Below are 12162 nucleotides of genomic sequence, written 5' to 3'. Positions count from 1 at the left end.
CACAGCCCTTGGCTACCTGGGGAGCACCTTGGGATTAAGTGAGTGAACAGTTGTGGGAGTTTGTGGATCTCTTACATCCATAGCACATGATGGAGCTCAGTAGATTGCTGCTGCTTTCTATCCCGTAGCGAGAATGTCCAAATAAAAAATGGGACCTAAGAAACATTTCTTGGCCTATTCAGGGGGTCATCTTAGTACTAGATGCCCTGATCAACAAACGGCCTCCTCTTCACATTCATTATGAACTGTTGGGCCATTGCTTAAAAACTGCCTCCTTCAGGGTAAAGAAACTCGTCTCACAAACACCCCAAAAGTAACTAAAAATCACATGTCCTTACACTGATAAAGGCCACAACGATAGGCCTTGCCAGGAAGCTCCTTACTCCCTTTGGAATTACAGACATTACTGACAATAACCAAGATACACATTTCACTTCTCAAATTACACAATGTTGGGCTCTGGAGAGAGGTAGTCAATAGAGTTTCATGGCCCCAGTAGGCCCCAAATAGCTGGTTTAACTGAAAAACTAACGATTTCCTTAAACAGCTCCTTTTCAAACTCCAGTCTGACAAACAAACCCCTCAATGGGCCTCTATCTCACCCCTTAGCCTTAATTCAAGGCTCCTTGACTCACATACCTTTAAAAATGTCCCACTGCCCTTTCCTACTCTGGAAGGGAATGTGCCTCACCTCTACGTACACAAAGACTCGTTCTACAGGAGGCCATTCACATTGTCTCCCCTGCAGTTACACACAGAGCTTCCCATCATCCCATGAGGCTGGAGACCAGGAGGGAGCACACGCTCCCGGCACCCATTAACCACAGGCTGCCCCACAGGCCAGGCAGCTGGTCACCTGACATGGAAACCATTTGCCCTGAACTTCAAAACAAAACAAAAAAAACAAACCAAACCTTGAAGAACAGCCATATGGCATTCTGGTAACTGTTGCCCTTACTGTAACTGGTCTGGGTACTTTCACTGGTTTATAACTCAGAGGCCTGATCCCTCCAAGGAAGCCACTGTTTCAAACAAACACAGCAAATACTGAGGCCCACATCAAGTCAAGAGCGTACCCACTTGCAAAGGATACCCTGCCCCACGTCCCAGACCAAGACCTCACTGGTGAAGATGACTTCACCTGGGGACACGAAAACCTTAATCCCAGCAGATACCCATGGACTTCCTCTCCTAAGACAGAAATCAGACCTGGGACCTTTTTGCTTTCTTCTATTAGGGATTCTATCATGTTCCTGAGCTGCTGTCTGTGATCCTGGTATATGCCTCAATCTGCCAAAAGGGAAATCTCCAATTTATAGCTGGTTGGTCAGAACAGGTTGTGAGGACTTGTGACTGACATCTGAAGTGGGTGGGTGGGAGGTGGAGGGGCTGTCTTATGGGACTGAATCCTTATTAACCTGTGGAGTCTGTGCTAACTTCAGGTAGTTAGGGTCAGAATTGCCTGGTAAGGAAAACCCAGACGTTTGATATCAGAAGCATTATGAGGAAAAAGGATTTTGTTTTTTAATTAATTCATTCATTCATTAATTATTGGCTGCGTTGGGTCTTCATTGTGCATGGGCTTTCACTAGTTGCAGCGAGTGGGGGGCTACTCTCCGTTGCAGTGCGCAGGCTTCTCATTGCAGTGGCTTCTCTTGTTGCAAAGCACGGGTGCTAGGCATGCACGTTTCAGTAGTTGTGGCACATGGGCTCAGTAGTTGTGGCTCATGGGCTCTACAGCACAGGCTCAGTAGTTGTGGCTCACGGGCTTAGCTGCTCCTCAGCATGTGGGATCTTCCCGGACCAGGCTCGAACTGGTGTCCCCTGCATTGGCAGGCAGGTTCTTAACCACTGCGCCACCAGGCAAATCCCATGTTTATTTTTTACAAATACCACACTAACATGCACACACATGTATATATACAAAGCCATACTTTTAGCACACCTTATAACTCCTGAAAGATACTCTTAAACACTCCCCAAATTACACATCGATTTTCTTGGCTAATGCTACATAAATGGGTAACTTAGTATGAGCCTGCAAGGACTTCCTATATCTCTACCTATGTTCTTCTTTTTCATTCTCAAAATGGTTTTCTATACTCTACAGAACAACATATGCCGTATCTTCTAAAACTCTCCACTATTATCCCCCGAAGTTTCCTTAATATGTGAAATATCGGAGCACACCCTTCATGTGCAAACCAAGCAATCCAAAGCCACACCCTTGCCCACCTCTTTAAACCTCACACACCAGGCCACTATTCCTCCTGCCCTAACTCAAGCAGATCCAGGTCCCAGACAACTAGGGACACCCCTAGTGCCCCAAAGCCTGTTGGAAATATTCAAATCTCACAGATCCTAATTAATACAGTGGGGACGCTGTGACAATTTCAATGAGTGGAGCATGAATAGTGCCTGAACAGTCCTGACACCTGGTCAGGGCTCAGGGTACCTGCACAGTGACAGTTATCAATTGCTTATTAAAAGTGACCCACTTAATAAATGTTTTCTTAGATTTCTTCAAAAAGGGAATCCTGCATTACTCCAATAACTGGGAAACCCAGGGTCACTTCCCTTGATGGCAGGTCACCATGAAAACAATGCAGAAGTGAAATCAAAACAGTGCTATTAAGTTCCAGAGAGCTCAGCTGCCTGCTGCTCAGGGCTCCTGGCCTAAGGCTACTGCCTCTGTTGACAAGGGGAAAGTAGCAACAGTTGCAGGCGTAGGGAGTGTGGGGAAGGCAGAGAAGGTATGTTAGGAGGGAGCACTAAACCCAGACTTCCCGTCAAAGACATTCAGGAGGCAGGAAGAGAAGAAATGATGGAATGGTTACATCAGGTTGTATCGCAATGCCAGCTGAACAAGTGTCCCTGCACTCTCAGAAACAGGGTTTCTCAAGCTGACATGATAATTTAGGTCAAGATAATTCTTTGTTGGAAAGGTGGGGTGGAGCCCATCCTGTGAATTATAAGGATGGTGTAGGATCCACGTGCAGATGGTAATAACCAAAACTATCTCCAGATGTTGCTGAGTTTCCTTTGGGGAGCAACATCATCTCTGGTTGAGAACCACTTTTATGGTTATAAATAGGATGATGAGAGAAAGTGAGAGGGATGGGTGAGACACTCCATGAAGTCTGGTGGTCAGAACACAGCTGGTGAGGAGGTGGCAACTGGGCTGAGAAGGGGCAGCCATGTACAAAGCCAAAATGGAGAGGGCAGACAGCAGAAGCAAGGAGAAATACAATTCTGCACCCTGTGGAAGGAAAACCACATTCACAGAAAGATAAAATGAAAAGGCAGATGACTTTGTACCAGATGAAGGAAGAAGATAAAACCCCAGAAAAAAAACTAAATCAAGTGGAGACAGGCAACCTTCCAGAAAAAGAATTCAGAATACTGACAGTGAGGATGATCCAGGACCTCGGAAAAAGAATGGAGGCAAAGATCGAAAAGATGCAAGAAATGTTTAACAAAGACCTAGAAGAATTAAAGAACAAACAAACAGAGATGAACAATACAATAACTGAAATGAAAACTACACTACAAGGAATCAACAGTAGAATAACTGAGGCAGGAGAACGGATAAATGACTTGGAAGACAGAATGGTGGAATTCACTGCTGCGGAACGGAAGAAAGAAAAAAGAATGAAAGGAAATGACGACAGCTTAAGAGACCTCTGGGAAAACATTAAATGCAACAACATTCACATTATAGGGGTCCCAGAAGGAGAAGAGAGGGAAAAAGGACCCGAGAAAATATGTGAAGAGATTATAGTCGAAAACTTCCCTAACCTGGGAAAGGAAATAGCCACCCAAGTCCAAGAAGTGCAGAGAGTCCCAGGCAGGATAAACCCAAGGAGAAACATGCCGAGACACATAGTAATCAAATTGGCAAAAATTAAAGACAAAGAAAAATTATTGAAAGCAACGAAGGAAAAACAACAAATAACATACAAGGAAACTCCCACAAGGTTAACAGCTGATTTCTCAGCAGAAACTCTACAAGCCAAAGGGAGTGGCACAATATATTTAAAGTGATGAAAGGGAAGAACCTACAACCAAGGTTACTCTACCTGGCAAGGATCTCATTCAGATTCCAGGGAGAAATCAAAAGCTTTACAAACAAGCAAAAGCTAAGAGAATTCAGTACCACCAAACCAGCTCTACAACAAATGCTAAGGGAACTTCGCTAAGTGGGAAACACAAGAAAAGGACCTACAAAAACAAACCCATAACAATTAAGAAAATGGTAATAGGAAAATACATATCAATAATTACCTTAAATGTGAATGGATTAAATGCTCCAACCAAAAGACAGAGGCTCACTGAATGGACACAAAAACAAGACCCATATATATGCTGTCTACGACACCCACTTCAGACCTAGGGACACAGAAGACTGAACAGGGGATGGAAAAAGATATGACAAGCAAATGGAAATGAAAAGACAGCTGGAGTCGCAATACTCAGATCAAATAAAATAGACTTTAAAATAAAGAATGTTACAAGGACAAGGAAGGACACTATATAATGACCAAGGGATCAATCCAAGAAGGAGATATAACAATTATAAATATATATGCACCAACACAGGAGCACCTCAATACGTAAGGCAAGTGCTAACAGCTATAAAAGAGGAAATACACAGTAACACAATAATAGTGGGGCCTTTAACACCTCATTTACACCAACGGACAGACCATTCAAACAGAAAATAAGGAAACACAAGCTTTAAATGACACAGTAGACCAGATAGATTTAATTGATATTCATAGGACATTCCATCCCAAAACAGCAGATTACTTTCTTCTCAAGTGCACACGGGAACACTCTCCATGATAGATCACATCTTGGGTCACAAATCAAGCCTCAGTAAATTCAAGAAAACTGAAATCACATCAAGCATCTTTTCTGACCACAACGCTACGAGATTTTCAATTACAGGGAAAAAAACACAAACACATGGAGGCTAAACAACACATTACTAAATAACCAAGAGATCACTGAAGAAATCAAAGAGGAAATCAAAAAATACCTAGAGACAAATGACAATGAAAACACGACGATCCAAAACCTATGGGATCCAGCAAAAGCAGTTCTAAGAGAGAGTTTATAGCAATACAAGCCTACCTCAAGAAACAAGAAAAATCTCAAAAAAACAATTTAAACTTCACCTAAAGGAACTAGAGAATGAAGAACAAAACCCAAAGTTAGTAGAAGGAAAGAAATCATAAAGATCAGAGCAGAAAAGAATGAAATAGAAACAAAGAAAACAATAGCAAAGATCAATAAAACTAAAAGCTGGTTCTTTGAAAACATAAACAAAATTGATAAACCATTAGCCAGACTCATCAAGAAAAAGAGGGAGAGTCCTCAAATCAATAAAACTAGAAATGAAAAAGAAGTTACAACAGACACCGCAGAAATACAAAGCATCCTAAGAGACTACCTACAAGCAACAGCATGCCAATAAAATGAACAACCTGGAAGAAATGGACAAATTCTTAGAAAGATATAACCTTCCAAGACTGAACCAGGAAGTAACAGAAAATATGAACAGACCAATCACAGTAATGAAATTGAAACTGTGATTAAAAATCTTCCAACAAACAAAAGTCCAGGACCAGATGGCTTCACAGGTGAATTCTATCAAACATTTAGAGAAGAGCTAACACCTATCCTTCTCAAACTCTTCCAAAAAATTGCAGAGGAAGGACCACTCCCAAACTCATTCTATGAGGCCACCATCACCATGAGGATACTAAAACCAGACAAGGATGTCACAAAAAAAGAAAATTACAGACCAATATCACTGATGAATATAGATGTAAAAATCCTCAACAAAATACTAGCAAACAGAATCCAACAACCCATTAAAAGGATCACACACCATGATCAAGTGGGGTTTATCCCAGGGATGCAAGGATTCTTCAACATACGCAAAACAATCAATGTGATACACCATATTAACAAGTTGAAGATTAAAAACCATACGATCATCTCAATAGATGCAGAAAAAGCTTCTGACAAAATTCAACACCTACTTATGATAAAGTGGGTATAGAGGGAACCTACCTCAATAAAATCCATATACAACAAACCCACAGCAAACATCATTCTCAACGGTGAAAAACTGAAAGCATTTCCTCTAAGATAAGGAACAAGACAAGGATGTCCACTCTCGCCACTACTATTCAATATAATTGTGGAAGTCCTAGCCATGGCAATCAGAGAAGAAAAGGAATACAAATTGGAAAAAAAGAAGTAAAACTGTCACTGTCTGCAGATGACATGATACTATCCATAGAGAATCCTAAAGATGCCACCAGAAAACTACTAGAGCTAATCAATGAATTTGGTAAAGTTGCAGAATACAAAATTAATGCACAGAAATCTCTTGCATTCCTATACATTAATGATGAAAAATCTGAAAGAGAAATTAAGGAAACACTCCCATTTACCACTGCAACAAAAAGAATAAAATACCTAGGAATAAACCTACCTAGGGAGACAAAAGACCTATATGCAGAAAACTATAAGACACTGATGAAGGAAATTAAAGATTATACAAACAGATGGAGAGATACACCATGTTCTTGGCTTGGAAAAATCAATATTGTGAAAATGACTATACTACCCAAAGCAATCTACAGATTCAATGCAATCCCTATCAAATTAGCAATGGCATTTTTTACAGAACTAGAACAAAAAATCTTAAAACCTGTATGGAGACACAAAAGACCCCGAATAGCCAAAGCGGTCTTGAGGGAAAAAAACGGCGCTGGAAGAATCAGACTCCAGACTATACTGGACTTCTGTATACCACAAAGCTACAGTGATCAAGACAATATGATACTGGTACAAAAACAGAACAACAGATCAATGGAACGGGACAGAAAGCCCAGAGATAAACCCACCTATGGTCAACTAATCTATGACAAAGGAGGCAAGGATATACAATGGAGAAAAGACAATCTCTTCAATAAGTGGTGTTGGGAAAACTGGACAGCTACATGTAAAATAATGAAACTAGAACACTCCCTAACACCACACACAAAAATAAACTCAAAATGGATTAGAGGGCTTCCTTGGTGGCGCAGTGGTTGAGAGTCCGCCTGCCGATGCAGGGGACACAGGTTCGTGCCCTGGTCCGGGAAGATCCCACATGCCGCGGAGCGGCTGGGCCCGTGAGCCATGGCCGCTGAGCCTGCGCGTCCGGAGCCTGTGCTCCGCGACGGGAGAGGCCACAACAGTGAGAGGCCCACGTATCACAAAAAGAAAAAAAAAGGATTAAAGACCTAAATGTAAGACTGGACACTATAAAACTCTTAGAGGAAAACATAGGAATAACACTCTTTGACATAAATCACAGCAAGACCTTTTCTGATCCACCTTCTAGAGTAATGGAACTAAAAACAAAAATAAACAAATGGGACCTAATGAAAGTTAAAAGCTTTTGCAAAGCAAAGGCAACTACAAACAAGACGAAAAGACAACCCTCAGAATGGGAGAAAATACTTGCAAACAAATCAATGGACCAAGGATTAATCTCCAAAATATATAAACAGTTCATGCAGCTCAATATTAAAAAAACAAACAATGCAATCAAAAAATGGGGAGAAGACCTAAACAGACATTTCTCCAAAGAAGACATACAGATGGCCAAGAAGCACATGAAAAGCTGCTCAACAGTCACTAATTATTAAAGAAATGCAAATCAGAACTACAAGGAGGTATCACCTCACACCAGTTAGAATGCTCATCATAAGAAAATCTACAAACAAGTGCTGGAGAGGGTGTGGAGAAAAGGGAACCCTCTTGCAGTGTTGGTGGGAATGTAAATTGATACGGCCACTATGGAGAAGAGTATGGAGGTTCCTTTAAAAACTAAAAACAGAATTACCGTATGACCCAGCAATCCCACTACTGGGCATACACCCAGAGAAAACCGTAATTCAGAAAGACACATGCACCCCAGTGTTCACTGCAGCACTATTTACAATAGCCAGGTCATGGAAGCAACCTAAATGCCCACAGACAGACTAATGGATAAAGAAGATGTGGTACATATATACAATGGAATACTACTCAGCCATAAAAAGGAACGAAATTGGGTCATTTGTAGAGACATGGATGGTTCTAGAGATTGTCATACCGAGTGAAGTAAGTCAGAAAGAGAAAAACAAATATCATATATTAACGCATATATGTGGAACCTAGAAAAATGGTACGGATGAACCGGTTTGCAGGGCAGAAATTGAGACACAGATGTAGAGAACAAACTTATGGACACCAAGAGGGGAAAGTGGCGGGGGGGCGGTGGTGGTGGTGTGATGAATTGGGAGATTGAGATTGACATATATACATTAATATGTATAAAATGGATAACTAATAAGAACCTGCTGTATAAAAAAATATATAGAGAATTAAATTTAAAAATTCAGAAAAAAGGGGTTTCCCTGGTGGCACAGTGGTTGGGAATCCGCCTGTCAATGCAGGGGACACAGGTTCGTGCCCCAGTCCGGGAGCATCCTACATGCCACAGAGCGGCTGGGCCTGTGAGCCAAAAAAAAAAAAAAAAAAATTCAGAAAAAAAGAAAAGAAAAGCAAAGAAAAGCCAAAATGCCCAAGCACACCCACCAGGCATAGAGAATAGCAACTGCAGATGCCCATGGCACGTATGTTAAGTATGTGCACAGGAAACAGTAAGACGCTGGCATGACCAGAGCAGACTGAGCTCAGGGAAAAGTGTGGGGAGGTGAGTGAAGGGTCCACAGGGTCAGATAGTGGACCTTTTTATTTTTAAAATTTTGTTGTAAAATATCTAAATATGTCAAACTTTCCCTAATTTTGTGTGACACAGAATACAATCCCAATTCTCTAAAAACAGGCATGTCTCACCCTAAGCCCTGGATTTACAGCTCTCCTTTCCCTCAAACTGAGAGGTCTAAGGTGATTATCCTCAGGCTGCTGTTTCTCCACCTTGCCTCTCTTGCCCTTGTGGGCTGGATCAACCTTTGTTGAATGGGCTGTCTTGTCCATCCTCAGGTACTAAGCAGCATCTCTGGACTCTAACCTGCTAGATGCCGGGACCACCCACACCCCAGGTGTGACAGTCAAACGTGGCTGCAGACTTCCAAATGTCTCCTGGGGACAAAACTGCCAAGTACTGAGAAGCACTACTCTCTCAGCTTCTCTCTCTTGGACTAGCAGAGGATCTTGGCCAGGACTCAGGGAACAAGAGACAATCATGAAGGCACAGGAGAACAGAAAAGCCCCATAACTGAGATCCTGTGGTTTAGAACAATACCTGTTGGCACTGAAGGCAAAGACCTCCCGAGGCCCAACCTGCCTCACCCTGTTCCTGGAGACCATCCCATCACTCACAGCCCTGTGGACTGGGTTGCAGGGGACACTTGAGCCAACCAGTCCCACCCAGTCAGCTCCCTGTCTGGAATGTGAAATAAGAACCTCAGACAGAGGCCAGTCTGTGCTGGGCACTGGGATACAGGCTCAGGTGGCCACTCCTGCCTCAGGGACAACCCCCTAGAGCCCAGCAGTAGAAAAAGAAAAAGAAACAATGCTAAGTATGCAAAGAAGTAAAAACAAGGCATCTGGGGGCCCCAGAGAGCAGGGACTGGGGTGGTCACTCCTGCCACAAACTCGCTGAGACACAAAAGCCATTCTGAAAAAACAGACATGAGCAAAGCCAGAGAGAGAAGTCAGGACAAGAGATCTAGAAGCTGGCATAATCCGGGTGGTTCCCAGTCCTTATTTCAGTCCCATGTGGCTCAACTGGAAATTCTGCCTTTGGGTTCTGCAGAACCTCCCCATTTCCTTCCACCACCTTTTGGGAGCCAAAGGGGAACTGTTTCTTGCTCAAAGAAACACAGAGATAGCAGGCAGGAAAAGATGAATCTCAAAAATGACTGAAGCTGTAGGGAAGAGAGAGGGTAAGCTTCTCGATCAGCCGGGCATGGGGCCAGAGCATGTCTGACAAGGAGATGGCAGGTCCTCTGCACGGCAGAGTGGCAAGGCCTTACCCAGAGACACCAAGAGCCTGCAGTTATCTAGCATCACCTCCTGGTACAGGGTCCTCTGAGCCGGGTCCAGCTGCCTCCACTCCTCCTGGGTAAAAGTCACGGCCACGTCATCGAAGGTCACAGACACCTGTCGAACAGAGATAGTAGTGTTGACCCTGGGGCTGTTGGATGGGATCAGAGATTGTGTCTGGAAGGCTGTTAAAGGTGCAGAGAGATCAAGACCCGAACCACTTAGCACCTCCTGAGGGCCAAGCGCTAGGCTGGGCTGAAGTGCAAGTGCACAATGTTTTGGACACAATACAGTAGTGTGAGGAAGAAGCCTCCTATGCGGGAGCCGCTGGAGAGTCACACAGGACAATGGAAGTGATGTGTGGGCTGTCAGATGCAGACAGCAGAGGCCGTGGGACCTCAGAGGAATGAGCAAATAATGGTCATGACAGTGTCAATAACGGTAACAACAGTACCTGAGCCTCCCTGGTCCTGCTAGCTGCCTGCCCCATGCCGAGGGCTTCACACCCTGGCTCAAGTGACTAAAAGTCCCCAGTTCTTTGGTCACTCTCTTGTTTACATCCGAACTCTTGAAACCCGACACTTACCAGCTGTGTTACCTCGGAGACATCACTTCATCTCTCTGAGCCTTGGTTTCGGGATCAATACAACAGTTCCCACTTCACCAGTAACAGTTGTGAGATTTAGACAGAAATTATTCAATGTTCGGTGTGCGTGGGGATTTTCACTGATTGTCCCACAGCCCCTGAGGTAAACATCTCCATGCCAGCCGATGACCCGAGACTAAGGGGGCTCCACCAAGAGTCTTGTGTCTTACAAACGAGGAGCAAGATTTTAACACAGTCTACCCTAATACAGGGTCTAATAAAGTAACCCGACACGCTTCCATCATCCAAGTGAACACCTAATGACGAGCTTGTGAAGCATTTACACCGATTTTTGCTGTTAAGTCCGTTTCATCACGCCTGAAACTATTCCTGTGCACGTGCACAGAGAAGCAGAGCCTTCACCACTGACCTCCCTGGAGAGACCCCTGAAGGGCGTAATGGCAGGAGCTGGGCCAGCTCCCCACACCCTCCTGGGTCTCCCAGACTCCGGGGAGGTTCCACAATGAACCACTAGCCGCTTCCTTCCTGAACCCTGACAGCACTTAGCCCCACGCCAGGAATACTTCAGGACCAGAGAGCACAAACGGCTAAAGATAACACTGGCTTTGGCCATGAGACTGGCCACGTCTGACCTGGCTGAAGGTGAGTGGAACATTCGGCAACTACAGAACCTCGCCCTCCCAAGACACGTCTTAGCATCTAGGAGGCACCATGGCAACCTCCCAGGCCCTCATGGGCCTTGTGAAACAACCAATATACCTCGGCTTTGTCCATGCGCTTATCGCTCCCTCCATTTCCCAAGGCCACCGGCTGGAGAAAGGCGGGGGCGGGGGGGGGCAGGGTACATCCCTGCAGCACATGGCGGAGTTCGGGATTTACTATGATGGAAGCTCCTGAAGGATGCATCACTCATTTTTCCACAACTTACTGAGCATGTGTGAGAGACCCAACAGCTTTTAGGACCGAGGATAAATTAAGTAGCAAAGCAGCTCCACACGCCAGAGCACACGACCGCGAAGCCAAACCCAGGGGATGCCTCCCTTCCGGAACCGTCTCCGCCCTCGGAGAGAAGCAGCTCCGCAACCAGCGTCCACTCACCTGTGTCTGGTGGGTCGACGCCGCCGCCATGATGGGACCCTGAGTTCCAGCCACGCTTGGAGAGGCGAGCACCGGGCGGCCTGCTGCTCCTCGCCTCCGCCCCGCCTGGGCCGGGCGACCTCGGCTGACCGCCGCTCTCCGAGAAAAAGGCGCACCAGACCGGGCGCCGCCCTCGGGAACTGCGGGGACGAAGGGCGGGTGCTGAGGGCCCGGAGAGGCCATGGCCCGGCGGGCGACCAGTGCACACGCCCGTTTAGGGAGTCACGGCCCGTTCCAAGGCACGAAAGGAAGTCCCATCTCCCTTCCTTGCTCAGTCCCCACAAAATGCCCAAGTAGCCGCGCAGCCCAGCTTCTCGGCACAGCCAGAAGCGAAAAGCTGAGGCAAATGGCGTCCTCTG

General features: G+C 45.0%; 1 protein-coding gene across 2 annotated transcripts in view; it reads right to left on the bottom strand.

Annotated features, from left to right (window-relative positions):
- LOC309794514 (aurora kinase C) overlaps positions 1-12156 on the bottom strand; it is a 45626-nt gene extending 33470 nt beyond the window's left edge. For both annotated transcript variants that reach the window (XM_082606133.1, XM_082606132.1), the window contains exons 1-2: positions 11765-12156; positions 10050-10176 (exon numbers count right to left, since the gene is read on the bottom strand). In XM_082606133.1, coding sequence (XP_082462259.1) covers positions 10050-10176; positions 11765-11986 — 349 coding nt within the window. In that variant the 5' untranslated portion in view covers positions 11987-12156. The remainder of the gene's footprint in view (positions 1-10049; positions 10177-11764) is intronic.
- Positions 12157-12162: the final 6 nt, after the last annotated feature.

This window comes from Mesoplodon mirus, assembly GCF_964341445.2.
Source record: "Mesoplodon mirus genome assembly, chromosome: 19".
Classification (NCBI taxonomy): Eukaryota; Metazoa; Chordata; class Mammalia; order Artiodactyla; family Ziphiidae; genus Mesoplodon; species Mesoplodon mirus.
This window is presented reverse-complemented; position numbering and strand designations above follow the sequence as displayed.